Source organism: Sinocyclocheilus grahami, unplaced genomic scaffold, assembly GCF_001515645.1.
Source record: "Sinocyclocheilus grahami isolate Dianchi unplaced genomic scaffold, SAMN03320097.WGS_v1.1 scaffold45.1, whole genome shotgun sequence".
NCBI classification, from domain to species: domain Eukaryota; kingdom Metazoa; phylum Chordata; class Actinopteri; order Cypriniformes; family Cyprinidae; genus Sinocyclocheilus; species Sinocyclocheilus grahami.
This window is the reverse complement of record NW_015505224.1, coordinates 2,244,477-2,268,903: the sequence shown is the minus strand read 5'-3', so window position 1 is coordinate 2,268,903 and position 24,427 is coordinate 2,244,477. Positions and strand designations below refer to the sequence as shown.

Sequence of the window (24,427 nt, the reverse complement as noted above, 5' to 3'; positions counted from 1 at the left end):
AATATACTAATGTTGAAATAGTGGTTTAATTTTGAGACGCATGAGAGCTTTGTCTTCACGTCAAATAAGGACAGTCAGAGATGCATCCCAAAGTGAAAAGTTTATTTCATCAACAGAGACCTTTTCTTAGCAGAGATGCTTACCAGCACACCAAAAGTCGACTGAACATCTCTCAGATGAGGTATTTGATAAAAAAAAGAATACACCACAACTTCCAGTGGACACTCATGTTACTACACCCTGAACATCCAATCAAACAGCTCCTCAGGGAAGCACTTGGTATATTTTGCACCTAAAACAAATGGTTCCACTGAACACACCCTTCATGTTCTGTGCTTAAATGCTACTTGATACGTGAGGATAATTTAAGCCATTCTTATTTTGATTGTGACAGGAATCCACTGAAATTTACACCAAAGGAGGAAGAGTTGAGCCTATAGTCTTAAGAATGAGGATTCGGGCATCAAGCCGCTTACCGATGCATTTCTACAACTTTAAAATAAACCCTTTGCAATTCTTTAAAAAAATATCTAGGTTTTAAATTACCTTAAAAGAAAAAAAAAAGACATTCCAGACTTCTAAAAAATAAAATGAAATGTAGTATAGTAAACAAAAGTATTTATTTGCAAGTTCCAGAGTTTGTACTACATAAAATGTAGCTTTGATTATCATCTTCACCATTAAAAGCATACAAATCTTCTTCTACACACACATCTCATGACATCTCATGATAACATTCAGCCAAGGGCACTTGAACACACCTTCTTACTAGGCTGCAGGCTGTGTGTGTGTGTGTTGGTGAATATTTATATAAACTGCTGTTCAACACAGTGCCAACCTAAGCACATATTTCATATTACATTCCATCTGTTTAGACCTAAAAAAGTATGAATCTCTTAATTTCTGCAAAAGCCTGGCCTTCACATCTATTGCTTTCTGTTACTACTGACCTTAATAATCACGAATCAGTGTACACAAACAGCATTTAAAGGAAATGAGAAAATAAATGAACTGATTGTACAGACCTTCAGACCACCCAAAAGAAAAGATGACAAAAGACCTGACCACAAAGCAAAAAAACAAATAGATATTTGTATGATTAAAATGTAACACATTTTTGAAAAATTGTAAACTTTTACATTAAGCCTTAATAAATGAACATTCATTAATCCACCTTCAACAGTCCGAGCACACGAGTCCTTAAGTGCTTCTACTCAGAAATATGTTATTGATAGATCTTGAGCTTTAGGGACTAGCACTGAAACACCATGAATATCCTGTTTTTAGAGGATGATTCGTTTGTGCAGTGAACGTGTGCATTTGACTATGTGCACTTCCTAAGCTGTTGAGAAAGAACGGTTGTAAATGCCTAAGTGTGAGGTTTAAAAGTGCTGCGGCCTATGCCTCTATCACACATCTACATATAGTGCTACATTGTACACAGACTGTGGCAACACTGATAGTGGCGACACCATAGAAACACCAGAATTACATTACAGTAACATTAACAGAGCCGTTGCGGTATTTAGAATACTGTAACGTTAATTTAGAGCAAATCATTTCTGGCATTTGCTGTTTTCATGGCTTTCGTTCTCTCTTCAGATCCATTTGTTCATCTCGATACCTAACAGTCTTGGGAAAGTTTAACTTGAAACACTCCTGCGCCATTAGTTTTGTAATATAATGTGCAATCTAATTAAAAGTGACGAGTTCAGCGAGAACAGAATGGAGAAAATACTGTATGATAAGGCAGCATTTGGCATTTTGTCAGAGTGGCATATATGCAATGAATACAGTATATATCTCATTCATTACACCTGAAAGCACTGGCAGCGATGTACGTGCATTGGCTCAAGCAAAGGAAGGGAGAGGAAGGACACTGATCTACAAACCGAAGCGAGAAGGTCAGTTGGTGTGAGCCCTTAAGCTCTTAAGTAAAGTGCGGAAGACATGTAGGGAGGCACAAGCAGATTCGAAACTGGCTGATTCTGCTCTCTTTCCTGCTTTCTACGTCTCACGCTCCCTCTCGCACACTTTCAAGTGATCTCAAACACCCCAAACTTTTGTTCTCGGTTCAAGCAGCTGAGGGCTACATGTTAGAAAAACGTGATAGAAGAAACAAAAGATAAATCGATGTTTTTCTTCGTGCATTAAAAACCATTCACACGAGCACTAGAAGACTGGCATGTCACAGTCATGCCTTCCTTTCGATTGACAGGTGGTTTTGGTACATAGCTGGACTGGCATGTGTCTTAGTGACATGTCTAGTGAGTGAATATTAGCTGACACATGTCAAAATGGATCCTACCAGCTTTGAAGTTTAGCAGCAGAGTGCCGACCTTTAACCATCAAATGCAACCTGCAGTCCATACGGACCCCAGCATAGACCCAGGTATTTCTGGACACAGTTAAGAACATCAAATCTATACCCTCTCCTCCATGCCCATAGCTCTCTATATTTATATGGTTGCTGTAGCAGTGCAGGGTTGTGACGTCCACCCAGGATTCGTGGAGGGATAGTGGAGGCGTTTGTTGTATCATTTCATCATAGAGCGGACCTGCAGCAGCGTGGGGGTCTGCTCCATGATGCGTACAAGAAGCGTGTCGATGTAATCCTCTAGATCTCTGATCAGGACCTTCATCTTCTTTAGCTCCGTCTCGCGCTTCTCCAGCAGCGCCCCTCGCCTCTCGTACTCCTCCCGCTCCTGCCTGAGCTCAGTATCCCGCTGGATCAGCAAATTCACCAGCTCGCTGTGGTTCAGGTGATAGTACGTGCCTCCTCCCTCCACTAGCTGCTAAAACGAGAAAGACAAAAAAAAGATTTACTTCACAAAAATATTCTGGAGTTGACAAAAAAACAAAAAAAAACAAACAAAAAAAAAACCCTTCTGGATTATGTTTGATTTGTGATCATGTTAATGAAAGAATTATTAGAAGCAGTGCTAGTGCTACTGAAACAGTAGATGCTAGTTTAATTTGATTTATATTTAAACATGGTCATTTTAGTAAATTCATTTACTAAAAATGTTCATCAGTCAAATTTTCATTCCAACAGTAATAAGAAATGCACCAAATCATCATATTAGAATGATTTCTGAAGGATCATGTGACACTGAAGGCTGGAGTAATGATGCTGAAAATTCAGCTTCGCATCGCAGTAATAAATTACATTTAAAAATGTGTAATAATATTTCACATTATTACTCTTTTTGCTTTTTTTATATAAATGCAGCTTTGGCGAGCGTAAGAGACATTTTTCAAATATATATACTGTATTTTTTATTAAAAGCCAACCTCAAACTTTTGAACTGTAGTGTGAATGTGGCAAAATTATATCTAATACTTTTGAGATAAATAGAGCAGTAATATTGCTTTAACTTAAATAATGATCAGAGTCGGAAAAGGTTGTAATTGCACTGTATTTAGAAGCCAATAAGGAGATCAAGTGCATGACAAGTGAAAGCTGACTAAATGATTTCAGGTTCATCAGTGTCAATGAATTAAATGCGATCTGGTTACTCAAATAGCAAATTTATTATCTACAAAGCAGACTGCTTTATACTCATGCAATACCTTCTTGTCAGCATCCTGGCCTGTTCGTCCTGAGTGGATGGTGGATTTAAGCTTCTCTAGTACTGAGCGACCCTCTGACCTTTTCTCATCAGGAGGTGTCAATGGCTTCACTGGGTGTGGACTAAAAGACATAATGGACACAGCAAGATTAGATGGGAAAGAGTGCTATAAACAATGGTGACAGCTTCATATAATGAGTCAATGAATTTATTCACAACAGCACACCAATTAAGACGTTTTCATGAAAAGTCCTTAGTTTTGAGAGAAAGGAGATCTCAAGAATGCAATAAATGCTATCTTCGTTTGCCATCCTATAACCCCTTAGACCAGATGCATTAAGGATAACAGAGACAAAAATATGCAAGAAACCAAGCCAAGTCCCCGAAATCATAGAAACTTAAATTTACTTAGGCAAGCTTCCTGTGTACTCAACAACACACACTCACAGCTCACTAGGTTAACACCTGCTAATTGAAGCGAGGCTCCCCCATCTCTACTGTAGGATCCACAAGAGAGTGTGAGCCTATGTGTGACTGTCCATGGAGAAATCAGGAGACATGCTGCTACCACAAACAAATTAACACAAGAGAGAAGATGTGGACGAAGGGGAAGAGTCACCCTGCAACCCGGGAAAGTGAAGCGCATTGATTGCTGCATATAATAAGACATCCCAAAAGACACCTTGCCCAACCCATAACACCATTTTCACAAGAAACATACAAAAACAGGAAATCTGTAGTTATTGATACTGGCAAGATATCAATGGTAGATGCATGCAGAACCTGATGCAGTTTGAGATGCTGTAGCCCTTGTGTAGTCCAACACCAAAATAATTTATGGACATATATGGACAATATACTGGTGGTCTTATGTGTATCAGCCTATAAATGGTGCTTTTTAATGGTATCGATGCAATACATTTAAACTAAATATAAATAATCAGTTATTAGCACTAGCCAAAAATGTTGGTTCAGCACAAATTTCTAGGAGTTTCAATAATTACAGATTTTACCTTTAAACATCACTGAGTGAAGACAACTGCAAAGCAGAATGAAAGTGACTGGTGAGCCCAAGGAATTATACCAGTGAAAAGTTCAAGTGCAAGATCAAGACCTTGAGGAATCAGCCTCGGTCTCATTTGACATCTACAACAAAGCTGGAGACCTCACCTGCTCTGATGATCAGATGTCTGTGTTTTATCCTGGAGAAAAGGATTGTATGCTGTAGAATTCACAGCCTGCATAGTAGGAAGAAGAGCAGCAGGTTCTGGACGTGGCACCTCTGAGGTACGGGGAATTGTGGGGAAGGGGAATAGCTGGGGCAGCGCATTAGTGTCTACTGCTACATGTGGTGTTGAGGAAGCTACAGGTGAAAGGTCGAACAAAGAAGATGTAAAGTTAAGGCTACGATCATGCCTTGAAGCCAGCGATGGCTGGTCGAAGGGTGAAGGGGCTGATGGCTGGGATAAAGTGGGCCAGTTCACTGGAAATAAGTCAGGTGTCACAGAATTTCGAACAGCTGGAGTTGTCCAAAAATCTATTTTTACGTCTAGACTATCTGTTTGTTTAGGATTTGGTTCCGGGTCATTGTGAGTGTCTGCAGATTCAGGGTTTGCAACCAGACCTTTGCTAATACTAACAAGGTGCATTTCAGTTGGCCGGGGTACAAAGATGTTTTTCAGGTCAGAATCAGTTATGACAAGGTCCTGAGTGATACTGGAGGTTTGTTCTGATGAACAATTGGATACAAACACATTAGAATCAGTCAACTGGACTAAATGCAAGTTGTTCTCTGATACAATTCCAAAAGGTTCTAAATTAAAGGATCCATCTTTTGGGCAGATTTTACTCTCATCTAACAGACATGTGTCTGTATCTAATGGTGCAAGCTGAGCCTCAAGTTCTGCTATCATTTCTGAGGTAACAACAATTGGTGACATATCTTTGGGAAAGTCGGATTTCTCAACAATGTCCCCTGAGGGGTTGCACTGTAGCACTGCTTCATCAAAATCTAACTTTATCATGTTCTCAGAGGAAGTACTGATTGAGGGGGCTGATTTGGGGGAAAAGGTATGCGTTTCTGGCAGGAGGTCCAATAGGGAATTATTTGGTAGAACATCCAGAGGAGATTCTTGTTTTGGTAAGGCTTCTGGAGAAGGATTAATGTTTTCTGCTATGACCTCATCTCGCTTACAACCCATTTCTGGTATGCCTTTTGCAGATATGTCATCTTGTTGCACAACATTAGGGATATGGTTTGGCAAGTATTCAAATTTTGAACTGTCTTCCTCAGAAAGATCATGTCTTGGTTTCACTTCCTTTGTGAGCTCTAAGCTAGGGGAAACTGGGAAATCCTGTTGAGATACACAAGTAAGATAATGGTCTGAATCTGCACTCTTGTACATGCTGTGGAGAAGAACGCTACCAGGTGAGAGCACTGAGTTTAGATCTGATGCATCCTCCTCTGTCCCTGTTCTAATTCCAGTGGTGGGATGGAGATGTTCTACAGGAAGTGTCGGTCCATTAGAAGGCATTACTTCTTCCTCTTCACTGATGGTGCAGAGTTGACTTACCAGGTTATCTTTCTTAAATGGACTAGTTGGCAATTCATTGACTTTCTCTTGTTTGTCCTCCTGCATGTCATTAGATATGGATTTTGAGAGTACTGGAAAGGAAGGGTCATCAATTAGGTTCTCAGGAACAAATTCTTCAATTTCAGAACAGATATCTTTACTACGGACACCCTCTAAGATAACATTTCCCGATTTAATCTGTAGCATGGTGTCCATACCTGCATCCGTTTTCTCTACATTCTTGACTGGCAGAGCAGTTGATACTAGGGAACTCTGTCCTGATTGAACATGGAATACTAAAGGTTCAGTGGCTTCAACTAGGGACTTTCCACTTAACGCCACATTTTGAATGAGTGGGGCATTTGATCCCCAAAATTCTTCATCGGATTGTGTTATATTACTTTGAATGATGTCAGACTGTGGAGAAAGACGGTGCTCAATAGACTGGTGGTCTAGGTCTCCACCTAAGGATTCAGATATCACTGTTGACTGTTCCAGGATGTCACCTAAGTTGTTGTCTCCACAGAATGGCATATGATCTTCATGGACTGTCCCAGATTCAATATCTTTAGCAAACTCTAGCATTTCAGGCCTCTGTGATGTTTCAGGACTCACAGACACCCCCTCTGAGAACTCAAAGGAGATACTAGGAGGAAGTTCAACAGTGTCTGCTTTTGATACTGATGGCTGTGTGACATTTTGTTTGGTCTTTGGGTGGCCTTCAAGAGTTGTGTCATCAGCACTGTCTTCATTGTTGGAGTGAGGTGACAGTGCAGGATAAGGGCATGCAAGTGTATTCAGTTCAGAAAACTCTAAACTGGAATTTTCAGGCAAGGAAATTTCAGATGAATTGAGATCAAATTCTGGGAAGACATGCACCCCATGAGCAGTGAGATCAGGCTTGTTAGAACTAGAGCAAATATAATTAACATCACTTTCTGAAACTTGAGGTGTGTCAGCAGCAGTTTTCTTAGATGTCTCTACAGTACTTGCTGAAGCAGTTCGTTCTAAATCAGTTGGGTAATTTGTATCCGACACCATTAAACCACCCAATGCACCTGAGGGCTCTTGATTATTTGTTTTCATGAAGAGAGCAGGGGGTGTAACCAAATTTGTTGTTTCATTCACCTCCTCGGATTTCAATCTGTCCTTAGCTAAATGTTTAAAGTTATCCTTTTCTGTTGGCCCCTTGAAGTGAGAAATTAAAGGATCAAATGAGATATCCATTTGGGAAGGTCCTTTTTGGTTTCCAGTCCTTAGCAAATCTGGGGTGGCATTACCATCAGACTGCGAGTGGGTTGAGCTAAAGAGAGAGGGCACATCAGGAGTTAAAAAAGCAGAATGACGCTCCTGAATGAATGGATTCTGCTGTGTGTGTGGGAGGAACGGATTGGCATCAAAAAGGGGTAGGGGAGAAGTGAAGGGATTAGAGTTTTTGTCAGCCATACTCTGTGAAGGGTCATTAAAGGTCAAGGGTACAATGGGACAGATTGTACTGGTACTTGAGTCTGACTGAGGAGACACCAGCGGGCTGTGAAAGGAAGGTATATAAAGTACACACCATTAGTGACCGTGGCCTCCATTAAACCCATAATAACGGCGAGAAACATTGATGGCCATAAGCAATGACCAGTGACCTTCACCGTCCAAAATGTGAAATTCTTCAGACAAGAGAGACTAAACAGCACTCCCACAGCACTGCATGAGTACTAAATGTGCACAATGCTATTTTAAACAATAATAATAATAATAAAATAAAATAATATAACCCCAAAACAACCAAAATAAGAAAAACCAAACAAAAAAAAAAAAGACAATTAAAAAAATAGAATGTCTAAATAGAGGCCATGTTGTGGTCGAAATACTATACTATCATATTTAGCAGCGTACATACTCTGGATAATATGCTTTTTTATGTGAAATATGCAGTATAAAATCAGAGCGCACTAGGATCAGGTAGATTCCCCAGAGTGCAATGGCAAACATAGGTCATATGATAACTTCTCAATATACTACAGTTTAATACATTTTGTCTACTGTTTCTTTTGCTGTTCAGAGAAATACCATTGCAGTAGTGCCTTGTCATGTGGCAAGCAGTATGATGTAAGATAATATTTCGAACACAGTGTCTGGCTAGACCTGCTTTACTCTGAGAAACGAAGAAATGCTGAGTTTGAAGGTCATGACAATCACCCAACTATATCAGAGGGAGAGGTGAGAGGCAGAAAAAAGAAAGACCGAGCAAACAAGATAGACTTCTACAGCGTGACATCTATGCCCATATAGTTAAGCTCACAAACAAAATCACTTTTTGCTTTAAGCAAGTAAACATAAGAGCATGTGATTGGTTGGGGTATTTGACATGTTCCAGTAGTTGGAACTTCAATGACATTTCTATGAATTAATTTGAACTGGATGTCGCAGAGATAATAAAAGCATGCTAGAAGCCAGTTGCTTGGGGAAAAAATTTACAATAGTTGTGAGCTAAACGGCATTGTAAATGGTGATTGTCAAAATAACACTGTTTTTATGTTAGGTCAAGGCTTAATCTGTATCCATTTAATAGGTCATTAGTCATAAAGATTTAGCCTGTTATGGGACATTTCAAGGGTGAATAACTCGATCAGTATAGATTATATTCTCTTTGGTCTATTTGTGTAAACACATTTATCTCACTTCCATCAGGATTATGAGGGACACAAATGATTGCATCGCAGAAATAGCACTGCTATTTTCCGAATTATTGTGTTCTGATGTGTAATCCTACCATAAATCATAGTCTAAGCATTTAATTTGAATCTCTAAATTATCAAGAAGCAAATTCCAAAAGGTATTTTTGCGTCTTTGACAGACGCAAATATGGTGCATATTGTAGGGTCATTAGAAACAAATGTAAGCAACTAAATACTGCCAAAAAGAGCCAAGAACTTTGCAGTTTATGATAACATGGTCTTAGAATAGATAATTTTCAAGTCTGAGGTTGTACTAATTTCAAAATCCAAGACACAAAAGGGCAATACTGGAAGCATAAATTGTATTCGCTTGTTTTTTGACTAATAGGATTTAAAATAAAGTGTAAGTGACGTCTTTGCACATGTACCAAATGTGCAGATATGAGCTGTAATGCTGCTCTCTTCTGAGTAATCTCACTTCAAGTGCCCTACAGAGTGAGTACAACATAATGATGCTCACTGTGGAATTTGCTCCAAGACATCAGCAGGAAACTTCAACATGAGATTAATTCGATACGCCTGGAATTCACAGATTTAATTAGCTAAAATCACTTTCTTTTCCCCCCTTCACGTTTACGTTTTTGATGAAAAATTGAAGATGTGACAAAATTGCAAGCTCTCCCAATTAACACAGGGATTTGATGAATTTGCAAAATCCTAGAGGGTCATGTATCTGTTTATGATCACGTGTGTGTACGTATCAGTTGACGCAGCATGAAGAGGTGTTTCCCTGCTTTACAAAAACCCAAATCAAAGCTCTGAAAAAATAGAACAGAGTGTGATCTACCATCACCCATGAAAAAAGAAAATATTTACCAAACAATGGACAGCATACACACCTACAACAGAAACAAGAATGCAGTTATACTGGTTTAGGTCAGTGACAGAATTAAACTGAGTGACTTCTCCCATTCATAGCGAACACAAACACTCCCACACACATACAGATCCATCTGTCTGCAGTGCAAAAATAGCACTTGCCGATTAAAATGGAGAAATCAAATCTTGGTACTGAGGGAGAACAAGTGTGAAAGAGAGAGAGAGAGAAAGAAAGAAAGAAAAAGAAAGTTAAAGGAAACAACTCAAGATTTCAGGTTTCCAGGCAACACCCCCCTCTGCAATGCAGATGCTGAAACTAGATCTATGGCTGCATGTCACAATGTTCACTCTCACTGAACCACAAAAACACACACACACACATGCTTCTATTTAGCATCTCTAACATAAAATCGGCAAAGATAAATTTACCTGGGTTTACTGTGTGAGTCCTTGGAGCTGAACCATCCTTTATGTTTGACTTCTACAAGTGGTTGAGCACGTTCTGCTTCCTCTTTGCTCAAGATTTGTCCTTTCCTAGCCGAATCACCTTTCCCATGTGAGAACAGGCCCCTCCTTTTCTTGCTCTGAGTCTCTGTCTCTCCAGCAGGTATCACTGTTTCCATCTCGACCTCATCTGTAACTCTTCCAGCTTGCTCTAATGCTTGAACGATGGCGGCTTTTTCTTCCTCTCCGGGTTTATCGAAAGACCAGCGACGGCCATCCACAGGGCCGCCGCTCTGCTTGTCTTCCCCACGGCGAGAGAGGTTCTGCAGGGAGAGGGAGAGAGAGGAGCCCTTCTGAAGCACCCCCAGGGCTGGGAGCAGGGGCTCGGGCCTTGGCTTTGACTGGGACTTGGGTAGCTGTGTCTCTTGGGATTTCGGCTGAGCTGACAGGGTTTTCTGGGACTTGGCTGGCAGCGTGGTTGCCTGTGGTTGACCTGACTGAGTTACTGGTTTGGTTGACTCTGGTTGAGGTTGCTGTAGTACGAGTGACGGTGGGTGGTGAGTAAGAGGAGACGTTTCCACCGGATTCCCGTTCACCCACACTGAAGGAAGGAGAATAGGGGTGTCGTTCTCTGACGTCACAGAATGAGGCACTGGTAAGCTGATGTCATACATCACATGTCTGACAGGGGACACCTGTGGTGAGGGAGCCACTGTGTGTTCTGAAAGAGAAAGAGCATTGTTGTTTTCTTAAACTTGTGATGTAATAAAAGAAACAACAGACTTTAGTCCCACTTTATATTAGGTGGCCTTAACTACAATGTACTTAATTAAATAATTTGTTCATATTGTCTTGCAAAACACTTTTGCTGCTATTGAGGCGGGATACAGGTAAGGTTAGGGACAGGTTTGGTGGTAATGGTAGGTTTAAGGGTGGGTTAAGGTGTAAGAGATGGGTCAACAGTGTAATTATAAATGTAATTACAGAAATTTATTACATATGTAATTACATGCAGGTATTAAAGAGTTAGTTCACCCAAAAATGAAAATTCTGTCATTAATTACTCACCCTCATGTCCTTCTAAACCCGTAAGACCTCCGTTCATCTTCGGAATACAATTTAAGATATTTTGTACGCAAAGAAAACAAAAATAATGACAAAAATGCGCCTGACACAGAATAGCATACACTGTTTGTGTTCAGTGGATACTCTCCAAAATGGCACCAAGGTGATGAGGAGGAGACGAATTGTTGAATAAAGTCGTTATTTTTGTTTTCTTTGCGTTCAAAAAGTATTCTCGTAGCTTCGTAAAATTACGGTTGAACCCCTGATGTCACATGGATTATTTTACCGATCTCCTTGCTACGTTTCTGGACCTTGATCGTGGTAATTACATTGCTGTATATGGGAGGATCAGAGAGCTCTCAGAATTCATCAAAAATATCTTAATTTGTGTTCCGAAGATGAACGGAGGTATTACGGATTTAGAATGTAAATTAATGACAAAATTTACCGTTTTCAATTATCTATGCTAAGCTGCAGCTAAAAGTGCTACCACCAGACCCGGAGATCGGCTGAATGGATTCGAAAATGGTAAAACTCAACTGTTTAACTCTAGGGGAGTTGGAAAATGAGCCTATTTTCAAAAAAAGTGGTGCGTTCCTTTAATACTTCGTTTTTACCTTTTTTCCTACACTGCTTTCTCCAATAAATGCTCAGACGATTTCCTGTTTTTATGAAGCCCATCCTTCAGAAATACGCGATGGGCTCAGATTGGCTAGTTGGCCCAGTGTGTTGTGAATTGCTAAACCGCCAGTGCGCATCTAAATGTCAAGCCCCTCACCACGGCATGCGATCCGGTTGTATTGTAAACTATTGTAAACATCGTTATTGCTTATCAATTTGAGTCATATCAAATATGAGATATTAATGAAGAGGATTGCGCAGAACCTGTGCAAGCACACGGCTCTTAAAGGGGTCATATGATGCGATTTCAAGTTTTCCTTTCTCTTTGGAGTGTTACAAGCTGTTTGTGAATAGATAAGATCCTTAAAGTTGCAAAGACTAAAGTCTCAAACCCAAAGAGATATTCTTTATAAAAGTTAAGACTCGCCGCTGTTGTGTCAAAGTCTGTTCCCCCTAGTTTAGTGTTCCCGCTACGCAAACAGTGTAGAGAGCACGTGCGTGTGTTCCTTCCAGGTTGTGGCTAGAAGAGATACAGCAAAAACCGGAAGCTAACAATAAATAAAATTTTCTACCTATTAGATTGTGTTTTATTAACACCTACCCCAACCCTAAACCTACCCCTTACAATAATGCAAAAATAGTAATTACTGTTGTACAGTGTGAGTGTGTATATAAAATATATAATACAATAATATTTTATTCTGTGCTTTTGGAGGTATGTGGTACCTATTTACTGCAAAATTATTCAACTACATCATTAGCTTGCATAATTATTATGTTTTCATATAAAACAATCACTTAAATGATGATCAAATTTAAAATGTAAATTGAGTTGTATCAGTGCACAGGAACAGTGGAACGAGTTCTGTATGCTGTTTGTGTAGCGGGAACGCTAAACTAAGGGGAAACATAGGGGGAACAGACTTCGACACAATGCCGCCGCCATGTCGTGGAGTCGCTGTGTGTTTCGTTGTGAAAGCGAAACTACTTTGTTTGGCCTTCCAAAAGAGGACACAATTAGAAATCAGTGGTTAAGTTGTATTTACAACACTGTTCCAGAACAGTTCAACCCAAATATTCAGATGTGTGCAACGCATTTTACGGAGGACGAGGACTGTTTCCTGGGAGAGTAGCATACAATGCCAGTGTTCGGACAAATAATGCTGACTCACAGCCTGTAAGTACGTTCTCATATTTAAAGGATTTGCCACTGACGATTCAAACGCGAGTTTTGAGCAGTGTAGAGTAGCGCTTGTTGTTTGTCGTTTCTCCAATCACAAATGCAGACATGGTTTTATGTTTACGCGGCTCGATACTCAACGCAACGCATAAAAAGACAGTATAAGTCATTATAATCAGTAATTATGTCCCCACTGGATGCTACAAATGCCTCGTTTGTAATGTAATTGTCTCGTCACACCGGGACACGGCATCACAATATGGTAAGGGACGTAACATTTCCGTCCCACGCTTGAGGTATTCAGCCAATCACAACGCACTGGATAGCTGGCCAATCAGAGCACACCTCACTTTTCAGAACGATGAGCTTTGTAAAAATCAACGTGTTTCAGAAAGGCGGGGCATAGAGGAGAAACAATAGTGTACAGTATGTGGAAAATAATGTGTTTTTTTAACCTTAAACTGCATAAACACATTTCATTACACCAAATACACAAAATAATGTTCTTTTTAGCAACGTCATATGGCCCCTTTAATGGTATGTTTATTGTTTATTGTTGTCTCATACTTTTAGATACGCTGTTATTTGTAAATGCTACTGCTTCGGTTAGCTTTTAATATACGGTTTTATCCTGATTAAAGCTTTAATACAACACGGCAACCGCATGCGTGTCCATGTTTAACGCTTCTCATAGCTATGTGAAAAATATCTGTCTATCTATACACAAAGTGTATAATTGGAACACAGTTTATTGGAGCTGATGATCAGGTGAGAGAGAGAGAGAGAGAGAGAGAGCAGAGCATGTGCAGAGCAGGGGGACGTGAGGAACAGGATTAAGAACCGCTGCTTTAGAACATTGATTTTGAAACTTGTGAATCCATTAGAATCGTAAGAAGACAGAATCATGATTCATATACGAATAGAGTTTTTCGTGCACCCCTAGTTTTGACGGCATGGTAACAACTCTTCTTCTTCTCTAAAGCAGCACAACATGGCCTCGCCCCCTTTCTTGCATGTTCCTGGGGGCGGGGTTTATCAGGGTTTGTGATGTCACAAACCCGGGAAGTAACTCGTTATAGTTCCTACGAGCCGTTTTTGTAGGCATTAAACTGCCATCATTTTAAAAGACGATATCTCTGTTTGCATTGAACTTTCAGCATCGCAACTTTGCAGATATTTGTTTATGCTCAAACAGCATTTTTTAAAAAACATTACACACTAAATAACGCTAAAAAAGTGAAATCGCAATCAACCACCCCTTTAAGCTCAGTCAGCAGCACTTGAGACTTTTTTTTTTTGAAGAAAATGAGGGATCAGTCTAAATTTGTTTTTAATTTGTTTCTTGAACTTTAAATTATGTAAATATGTTCTAGCAGACTCCAGAAATAAAATTATCAACTTGAATAAGCATATTATGGGCACTTTAATATGTGTATTATTTGAAAATGTTTAAAATCAAAATTTTTACAGTCATTTCAGTGTTTTAGGATTTACAACATTACATTGTCATGACAGCAAAGTGGTAAAACTGAACAGGTTAATGAGCAATTTTTTCCACACTAAAATCATGTTAACATAAGTTTTGTTTTGTTCCTCAACTACTGAAACAGAAAGTATTCTAATGTTTATAGATTGACCCCATTCATTTCTATTGCAAAAACCTCACTGTAACCCAGATTTTAGCTTTTTCTATTATTATTTATTTATAGATTTTTTTAAAGAAAAGCAGTTGGAAATTCATTTTTATATCAATTGAGTTTAACTTGTACTGATCATGGAATATATATTATAAAAATATAAATATTTATATATTTAAAAAATATATATTATTTAAAAAGAAAAACACCCAGATTTTGATGTGCATACCTGGACTGTTGTCTGCAGTCAGGTTGCTGCTGTTACTCGGAGAGTTGGACAGATCTGAGACCACCACGCTGATACCTGCCGTCGGGCTGAGGCTGCCGCCCCGTGATGAAGACTCGCTGCTCTCGGAGCCCAGTGACGTGCTTGAACGCGTGTCTGAAGACTTCCTCAACCTCCCACGCAGGAAAAAACTTCTCATCTTACTCCTGCGGGTCTCCCCGCCTTCATCATCCTCGTAGTCTTCCTCGCCGCCCCCATCACTCGGCAGCCGCCCCCGCATGCGTGCCAGTGCTCCGTATTCACCAGGGACGATGGCGGAAGAGGAATCTTCTTCGCTAGAGCGCTTCTTAGCTCTTATGCGTTCTCTGAGCTTATCGAAAGCAGAACGAGGTTTGTCTTTCATGGAAAGGTCATACATGCTGGCTGTCAGGTTGTGCCGAGTGAACTGTACGGTCAACTGAAGCTCCCCTCGTTCTTTCTCCTTTTTGCCAGTTTTAGAATGCAGCCGGTACCACCTATGAACAATAATGAGTTAAGAAAACTGTGTTAAAGGGATGCACAAATTAATGTAAGCGGAACTACATCATCTAACTGTTTAAAGCAGGGGTCAGCAAACTTGGTCCTGGAGGGCTGGTGTCCTGCATAGTTTAGCTCCAACCCTAATCAAACACACCTGAACCTGCTAATCGAGGTCTTGCTAGGAATACTTTAAACTTCCAGGCAGGTGTGTTGAGGCAACTTGGAGCTAAACTCTGCAGGACACAGACCCGCCAGGACAGTGTGGGGTGACCCCTGCATTATAGTAAACAGTATTTTATACAAGAGAAATACAATAAAGGGGATCAACACAATGCATCAAAGTATCAGCCATCAAGAAAAGCATATACATTTAAGCTGCTAAGCTAGATGTCATTTCATCTATGAATGCCGACCTTGCATATCTTTTTTGCTGTATTTTTATTTAATTTGTACATAGTAAAACCTTTCCTTTTTCTATATTCAGAAATTAGCAATTCTTTATACAGTAAATGTTAATGTTTTTAATATATTTCCACTTGAAACCAAAGCTAAACTTAGGAAGACACGTATCTAGATTAAAGTACAAATCCTGGAAAGAATCCGCAAAAAACATTGTAAGGTTTGGTTCAAAGGAGAGCCTCAGGGTATCTACACCAAAATTATATTAACCTTGGCTCTATTTTATGATTAATTTTTTAGCAATGCACAAGAAATGCAGATTTACGATATTGGATATTTAATTTTGAATGCTTATTTCCTCTATTTTTAACATTTAGATTACCTTTGCCATCATCTAATGGTCACAAAGTTAATCTTTAAAAACATAAATAATCTAAGCTAAAATAATCTAATATAAAATGAAATCTTCAAAATCTCAAAATGCTCAAACCTAACAAACAACACTGGACTGGACTACATGGAAAAAATAGCATAGGCCTACACACTCAAAATATATCATCTTCAAATATATATTCATGTTTGAAACAAGGGAAAATTATCCATTTAAAATGAATGATTTAGATTTCTTAAGGTGTTTTATTTTAGACAAAATGCACAGAATTTTAATACCGGCCATTTTTCAGTTATTACAAAAATATGTGCATTTTTTTTATACATTACACCAAAAATGTATCTGTCTTTTGGATTGGTGGAATTGTGAGTGAACCTTTATATTTCTAGCAGTTGGTGAAGGCTGAAGGATAGTGCCCTCTCCTCTACATTCACACTCACACATACACTTCTCATTTTCAAACACAAATACACAAACTTTATGTTTGAACTTAGATCACAATGCAAATGGGCTTCCTGCTAAATTAAATGGAGGATTTCCTGATACTCAATTTTTTTCTGCTTCATGTAAACACACAAACTCACACATGCTGACAAAGGCAGAGCTGGAAGACAAGAAGGTCAGCTTTCCTCCATCAGCATTATTGCTTTTCTAGACACTTCACACGACAGCAAGGCACACACATACACGCACTAATAATGCAATTTTCTTATCGTTAGAAACTTGGCTGTTTAAACAGCTCTTTGACAACACATTAAAAGAAAACAATTAACCAATTAACAGATGAACAGATAGGCAGATCCACCCACACAGGAATGTCTATTAATTATTCACATTTACTAATAAACACATTTGGCATTATTCCAGTGTTGTTGCTATGGCAGCATCACATTGATGAGACACTGGGATATGTTGTTTCACATTGCAATTAGTAAAGGTGATACATGAATTTTTAACATTAAAATAGTTCCTCCTGTTCAAGTTTAATATGCAGACAAAACTATAGGTTTGGTGAACAGGTATCACTTCAGTTTTACTTGGACTATGGGTTGAAATGGGGGTAGTTTATGTTCCAAATCAGATTAAAAAGCCATCCGTGCATCTGGGAAACACACATATTCACACATACACAAACAGAAAAATATATCAGCCTTGTGATCTTCATGGCAAAGTATCAAAGATCATCAGCATCATCACAATCTCTCACAGCAAATCAAACATTCTCCTTCCAGGTTGTACATCTACAGCCCTAAACACAGCGCAAAGTCACTTCATCCAAAAATGAACACCCTTGACAATTATAGATGTGCAAGCATAATTAAGTACCTTCACTTCTCATCTTTTGAATGCCTAATCACTGTTGATGTCATTTCACTTTACAGTCTTTAAAAGTCATATATTTCTCTGTAATTTTCTTAAATTCATGCATAGTTCCATTGACCAATTTATTCGCAAGTGATGAATACTATTATACCCACACTCAAAATATGCCAACAGGACACTCTCAAGGTGCAAGAAGGCCTAAATGATCGGCATGATCAAAACTTTGAAGAACAAACTGTTGTAGACAATTTACTACATACCTTCTATCATCTAATAGTTTATACGTTTAGCATGTAAAAGGCTTTTTAATGTAATTTTGAAAACGTTCACCTTCAGGTTGTGGTACATGTGTCTTTTTGCTGTTAAATCTTTAATTGTCTTAATAAAGTAAACATGGAAAACTTTTATATTTCAAGATAAGCGCTTACTGGACTGAAGTAATTTGATTTTCCATTTCCATATAATTTTTTTTAATCATGTTAAAATGTGGGTATCAAATACTGCATTATGTTTTGTCTCCCACAATAAAACTTGATAAAAATAAGCATTTAAATATTATTGTATTAAGAAATACATTTGGGAGACACATAGTGACAACTAATATTTTTATGCATTTGTAAGTAATCTGTTATGTTGTATTAAAGACCTCCTTGAGTTACATTAAATTTATCAGAATTTCATCTTACTTTTTGGTTGTAAATATCAGCAACTGCACAGCATTGCTTATTTTTGCCCAGTTTCAGCTGCTAAATAAAACTCAGGTGTTTTTCCTCCTTAAGCCCCATATTCTCATTAAATCATAGTATATAGTCTGATAAAAGTCTGATGCATCAAATATGATACAAAAAAAAAATCTTAAAATAATTGTTTAAAATGTTCAATAAACTGAAATTTCAAATAACTTTAGTTTCATGACTATTATTTTATGTCAGAATTTACAGGGTTAAGTGTCTTAGATTAATGTTACATGATGTTTCTAAACAACTAAATAAAACCTCTTATCTCTTTAAGTAACACTTAGTTACAAGAGGTAATCACATGTATTGTAGCAGTATGTATTATGTACAATGGTGTGCTCAAGCAATGCCTAGTCCACTAAGAAACAGAAAAGCAACATAAACCTAGTAAACTAGAAATTAGTAACTGAATATTTTGCCTAAATTTACTCAGAGTTGTGTGGGTGAAAAACGTAATGTGCAAAATGTGACTTTCTGTGTCTTTGAAGAGCTTAAGATTCAAAAGCAATTAGTCAGCAGCAAGTCAAATGAGTCATTTTCACTTTCACTGTTTGTTTTCTTTGTAGCATCTTTTATAATCACCACACCAAACCAATGAGCACAAAACACCCACTAGTTCCAGTATCAATCTAAATAACCCAGATTCAGCACTACAATCATTTCACTTCTATGTGAGGTGAGCAGCAGACTCCTGCCCAGTGTGGTTAGATGTGGGCTGTATTGCTCAGCATCCAGCAGAACAGGCACTTACACAGTGTGGTCCTTTCGAAAAAATTCTGTAAATAGATGGAAACACACATTTCGTGTCAGTATAGAAAAATCTGACAGTTTCCCATGATCTGACTAAATGCTATAATCATGAAGTGCAGAGTCAAGAGTGATCTAATCATTATGTCTTACAATGGTAATTTGCCAACCCACACACTAACTACATGATTCATCTGTCTACCCGATTCACCCCACCTACACAAACAAGGGGATATACCAACACGCAATCTGGAAATCACCAGGTACCAAGAAGTGAGCAACACATTCAGCAAATATCAAACCCTCAGAGCACTTGGTATATGAGGGACTACCTGAGACTGATGGGACCCAGAGAAACGATCAGTTTTGGGCCAGGCTAAAGTGCTTTTCCATGTATAACTTTGGGTTTGTGTCAAATGGGGATTGTAATTAATAAAAAGAATGAATAATCTTCAAATCTTCATTATTTTTTTTTTCTCTTGTATTTACACACAAACTTCAGAATCTGTGCATCAGGGACCAGCTTTACAAGTTATAGCCTATAGTTTTGATATAAAGGGGCAACTTACAAGGTTACAACTTACGCACTACTAAATATTTTTGTGTTGCACCATTAAACATAGCTCTTTATATAAACTAAATATTTACAGAAGTCTCTGACCAGAAGTAATGGTTGGAATAAAACAGCTGCATCAATAAGCTCATTTACCTGACTTCAGTCTTTAGACATATATCATAATGTGAACATTTACTCTTGATTACATTTTACTTTGTTAGCAGTAATTCAACATGAGCCCAACCTACACAACTCGCCTCTGTGAGCATGTCAGTAAAATCAATAATAATAAATAAATGCCATTTTTGTTTTTTTACTTGTGCGTGTGTGTCAGTATTTACTTATTTATCCTTATTCATCTCAAGTTACTGTTATTTTCATATAAAAATTACATATGTTATTCATGATTATGTAGTCATTTTTAAGACTAACTAATGGTATAAGTTAAAATCAAGGATAAACTGAAATTCACAGCACTTCAACTTCTGCTTACGTATTTGAAGGAAGCTATTGGATCATTTAGGGTAAACATCATATTATGCAAATAAACATTATTTTACAGAGAGCATATGGCCTACTAGCTATATGTTCTGCCTTAAAGGCATAGTTCACTCAAAAATTTAAATTTGCTGATTTGGAACACACACAAATGTAGCATTACATCACTTCGAGTGGTTAACTAGGAGACGTCAGAATGGGTGCCGTCAGAATGAAGGCCCAAACAGCTGATAAAAACATCATAATAATCACAAGTAATCCACAAGAGTCCAGTCCATCAATTAGCAGCTTGTGAAGCAAAAAGCTGTGTGTTTGTAATTAACAAATTATAAATTGCTCCAAATCTGTTCTGACGATGAAACAAATTCATCTATAATATCTTCAAAATTTCCAGCACATTTGTATTTTTGGGTGAACAGATGGTGCAATGGATTACTAGTGTACACAAAGAGGAAATATAAAAGAAGGGTGAGCGGTTTAATTTATTTATAGCGATTTATCGTAAAATTTGATAGTACCAGTTGAGTTGAGTTACAGAGTCTCATTTAGGCTACCATTTACTGCCTGTGTGTAGTGCACGCCTCTAATTGGCTGGATTAGGCCTTTCACTGCAGTGTACGGTTGCAAAATAATTGTAACTGTGTCACATTACCAACTCTTGACCCTGTCAGTCTCACTTGTCTCATAAAAAAGGAACTTCTTCACATAAGTTACACACATCAATTCCGGTTCCATCTCTACAGAAGTGATACCAGAAGAGCTAGAGAGCAGCACTGAAGAGCCTCTATATAACACAAATAAATGATTTCTTATTTGCTTGCCTGTTACAGGAAGTGGGGCGTATACAGAGAATAAACCTCTCACAGCTGTAGTGTTAGAGTCTAGATATAGAATCTCTCACACCCACAACTCAGGAAAACGTATTTCCTCAGAGTTAGAGACATAAATGTATGCACAAACACTCTACTAAAATACATCTAGAAACACTTTCCTTTGCATGCTACAATGAAACCGATAAAAATATGTTTTCTTTTGCCCCAGGACGAACGAGAAATTAAGAAGTCGTACTCCACTGGTCTGATCAAACGCCCATCTTGAGCTATTCTGAGCTTCTGATATCTGTTATCTAGCACCACAGCTGCTTCTGGTGTCACTCAAAAACTATTGGCTACTTCTGGAGAACAATATCTTAATATGAACGGCCAACAGATATGACAGCAAACCTGTTTAGGTAGATGATAAATAACATGGACATTACAGTTTTATTCAAAACCAAAATTTTGTATATGTCTATAGGTTCTCTGGTCACCATTTATTTAGGCCATTTTTAAAGCCCTTTTTTCCTTTAATAATTTATTTAAATGGGCCTGCAATTTAAGAAATTACTTTAAGTATAAAAATGCTTTTTCAAATGGATTGTGATGCTTCATAGAGTCACACATCACAATGCAGTGACACTGCAGTCAAATCATGCCAACTGCCCAACTATTGTTGGTGGAGTGGTAACACAATTAAACAGTGCGATGCTTTCATTTTATTATTAAAGTTTTATCTTAACCATCTTTGAGTTAATAAGATTCTAGTATAACCTAAAGAAGAGGTTCTTTGAGCTCCCTATTTGTATATGCTTTATTTTGTAATGGATCTTAATTGGTGGACCTATGAAGTCAACCTCATCTCACAAGAAAACATTTTGTATGCAAAAACATGCAATTTTTTGAAAAAAAAGATAGCATGAAGATCCCCTCCTAAACATAACCGTCACTGTGGCAGACTGTACAAAAAACATATGAATGAGATGGTACGAATTCATACAAATTAGCCAAAATGTTAATGTGAAATATGTGTGAACTGCAAAGAGACTGTGTTGGTGAAGCACAAAGACAATTACATTTAAAGAGAAAGCAACATGATCCAAGCCTTCATTTTCCTGCTTGTACCTTAGTGAATGTATTAGTATTTCCACTGGCTCTTTTCGATTTGACGAGTATCGCATAAACAATTACATATTCCACACTTTGTCTGCAACTTCCGCTACCTAAATCACAGATGTGAAAAATGTAGACCATCACAGATAAAGGAGGCCCCCCAGCACTACACATTTTGGAACCTCTACTAATGAGCTCAGGAGTGTTTGATGAGAAAGATGTGTACCACTGAGAGGCCTAAGGAACAGATACGGGAAAAACACTCAAGAAAAATCCCACTTTCCCCTGTCGTCCAGGCCCATTTAAGAGGGCGTGACTGCAGAGGAGAGATTCCAGCACGGAGTAAGACACATCCGACTGTGCTAATGACACAATATTAATTCTCATTCCTATATCCAGAGTAAAAGAAGCACACCTTCTTCTTTAGGCTGACACTAATAATAATAATAATAACAACAACAATAACAAAACAGCAAACTCACTCATTTTTCATGTATTTCCGTTTCTGAAATGCTTCATCTAGAGGTATGACAGCCTGGCCCAGAAACACATCCAGTCCTATGAGAGCTCGGTGCATCACGGTGAGGGTCAGGTCGCCAGCACCGGGTGGGTACGCGTCTCGCCCTCCCTCCTCCAGGACCCCCGGCTGCAGCTCGAAAGAGCACTCCTCGCCCCATTCCGGGTCCGTGGTCTTCTCCATCACGCAGGTGGAGTATTTCTCTTTGCCCAGCTGGATGATGGTGTAAACGTCGCTGGTGCCGTGTTTACCCTTCGCGCGCAGCCCTCGGGCCCGTAGCACAGTTACCTGCACGTGCGTCGGCACCCATCGCTGCTCCTCATCACTCTTCACCAAGGACATGGTCACCGGTGCACCGACAGTGGGGCAGCTGGTAACGGCTGTTCTCCCGGTCCAGCGTCGCCTAGTAACCGCCAGCCTATCGTCGTGGTCCACGGCAAAACATTTCGGCACGCGCGAGACGTCTGTGTTCGCGCGCCGGCGTGGGTCGTTTCTCTCTGCGGCGGTACAGCCGCCTTGCAGACCGGTCCACCGACGTCACTGCTTTCTCCTCTCCGCAGGACAAGGAAGTGACTCGAAGCGGTACCCGGACTACAGCATACTGCATTCGTGTTGCTCTAAAATACGCGCTCTTTCGTGTGCATTCGAGAAAAACAGCTCCACTAGGCAGCCTCCTATTAAATAAACAGTCGCTCGTTGTTGGACCGCTTATGATGAATGCTAAACTTGCACCGTGGTCGAGCTACCGCGCGTGACAATCCGAATACTGCCTTACGATTACATAATTTTGCAGATAAGGTGATGCGCGGACTTTAAACGGGGAAGCTGCTGGTACACGGCAGGGTTTAACCCTCGTGTTGTCCTCAGACACTTCACAAACTTGTCAATTTTGGTCCACATTGAAAACCATTAAAAATTCATGAATTTTTAATAGTTTTCAATGTGGGCCAAAATTCATGAATGAGGTGCATTAGGGTGCAAATTGGTCAAAAGCCTTTACTCGTTTTTAAGGAAAAGGTGTTTGTCATGTTGAAAACGGTGTTACGTCTGATGTTAAATTATGTTAAGAAGGTAAAGCACTGAATGTTAATAGAAAGAAATGTTAAAGGCTCAACTTGGTCTCTTCCTGGTTAATAACAATAGTTTCGTTATATGTATTTAATGCCAATGTATGTACAATTCATGAATGGTGTGCATAATTTATAAATAAATCTGTAATATAAATCCACTTTGTACATTTCTCACAACAAATCCACATTATTTTGCGCATTTATCAACAAATCCAAGGGCTTTTAGCCCATCATGTACCCAGTCATCAGAATTTCCAATCGCTGGACTATCGTTTTTTCTCAAATTTCACTTTAAAATTTCATACTTCTTTCTCTCCCTCAGATATATCTAGCTGGAAAGATGGAAAATATTCAACTACCCATGGCATGGTAAATAGGAGGCTACAGCTTGAGCCAAAATGAGAGCGTTAATGCTTAGCTAGCTATAACTATAGGTAATTGACACTTGAAAACTTTTTTTATAGGTTTGGCACAACTGAGATTTTAGATTAAACTTTACATATAGGTATAAGGGCAATACTTTTTTTTTTTTTTTTTAAGTTTCATTTAATCAATTCTGATTCAAAAACTTTAAGGTAGTTTTAGATGGAGTGTATTGTATCATACCACAGACTGTCACTCTGCAGGACTCTTGAAACATTGTTTCTAACACTACTCTCTTCCTATCTTACAAGCGTGAAAATGTCTTACTTCCTGTTGGGGTCCTGATTTGCAGCATCAAGGATACCCAAGAGATTGCCCATTTAAAAATGTATTTTGTGAGGCTTTCGGCAAGACTCAATCATTTGTAACTTCAATAAATTTTTACATTTAATGCGTAATGAGATATAATGGTAAAATGTACATTTATAGCCATTTTTGAAATTAGACCCC

The 24,427-nt window shown here is 38.7% G+C and overlaps 1 protein-coding gene across 1 annotated transcript; it reads right to left on the bottom strand.

Annotated features, from left to right (window-relative positions):
- Positions 1 to 606: 606 nt before the first annotated feature.
- On the bottom strand, positions 607 to 22,880 carry LOC107582533 (uncharacterized). The gene is made up of 6 exons (XM_016268427.1): positions 22,450 to 22,880; positions 14,873 to 15,384; positions 10,126 to 10,861; positions 4,743 to 7,676; positions 3,574 to 3,694; positions 607 to 2,795 (listed from the first exon to the last, which is right to left on the bottom strand). The coding sequence occupies exons 1-6, from the start codon at positions 22,824 to 22,826 to the stop codon at positions 2,538 to 2,540; spliced, it is 4,938 nt and encodes a 1,645-aa protein (XP_016123913.1). The 5' UTR covers positions 22,827 to 22,880; the 3' UTR covers positions 607 to 2,537.
- Positions 22,881 to 24,427: the final 1,547 nt, after the last annotated feature.

Bases quoted from the DNA above. Each gene is read 5' to 3' on its own strand.
- LOC107582533 (XM_016268427.1), bottom strand. From the start codon at position 22,826: ATGTCCTTGGTGAAGAGTGATGAGGAGCAGCGATGGGTGCCGACGCAC. The intron at 15,385-22,449 runs GTGAGTTTGCTG...TATTGTTCATAG, and splicing joins CGGAAATACATGAAAAATGA to GTGGTACCGGCTGCATTCTA. The intron at 7,677-10,125 runs GTAAATTTATCT...TTCCTTTCACAG, and splicing joins GACTCACACAGTAAACCCAG to CCCGCTGGTGTCTCCTCAGT.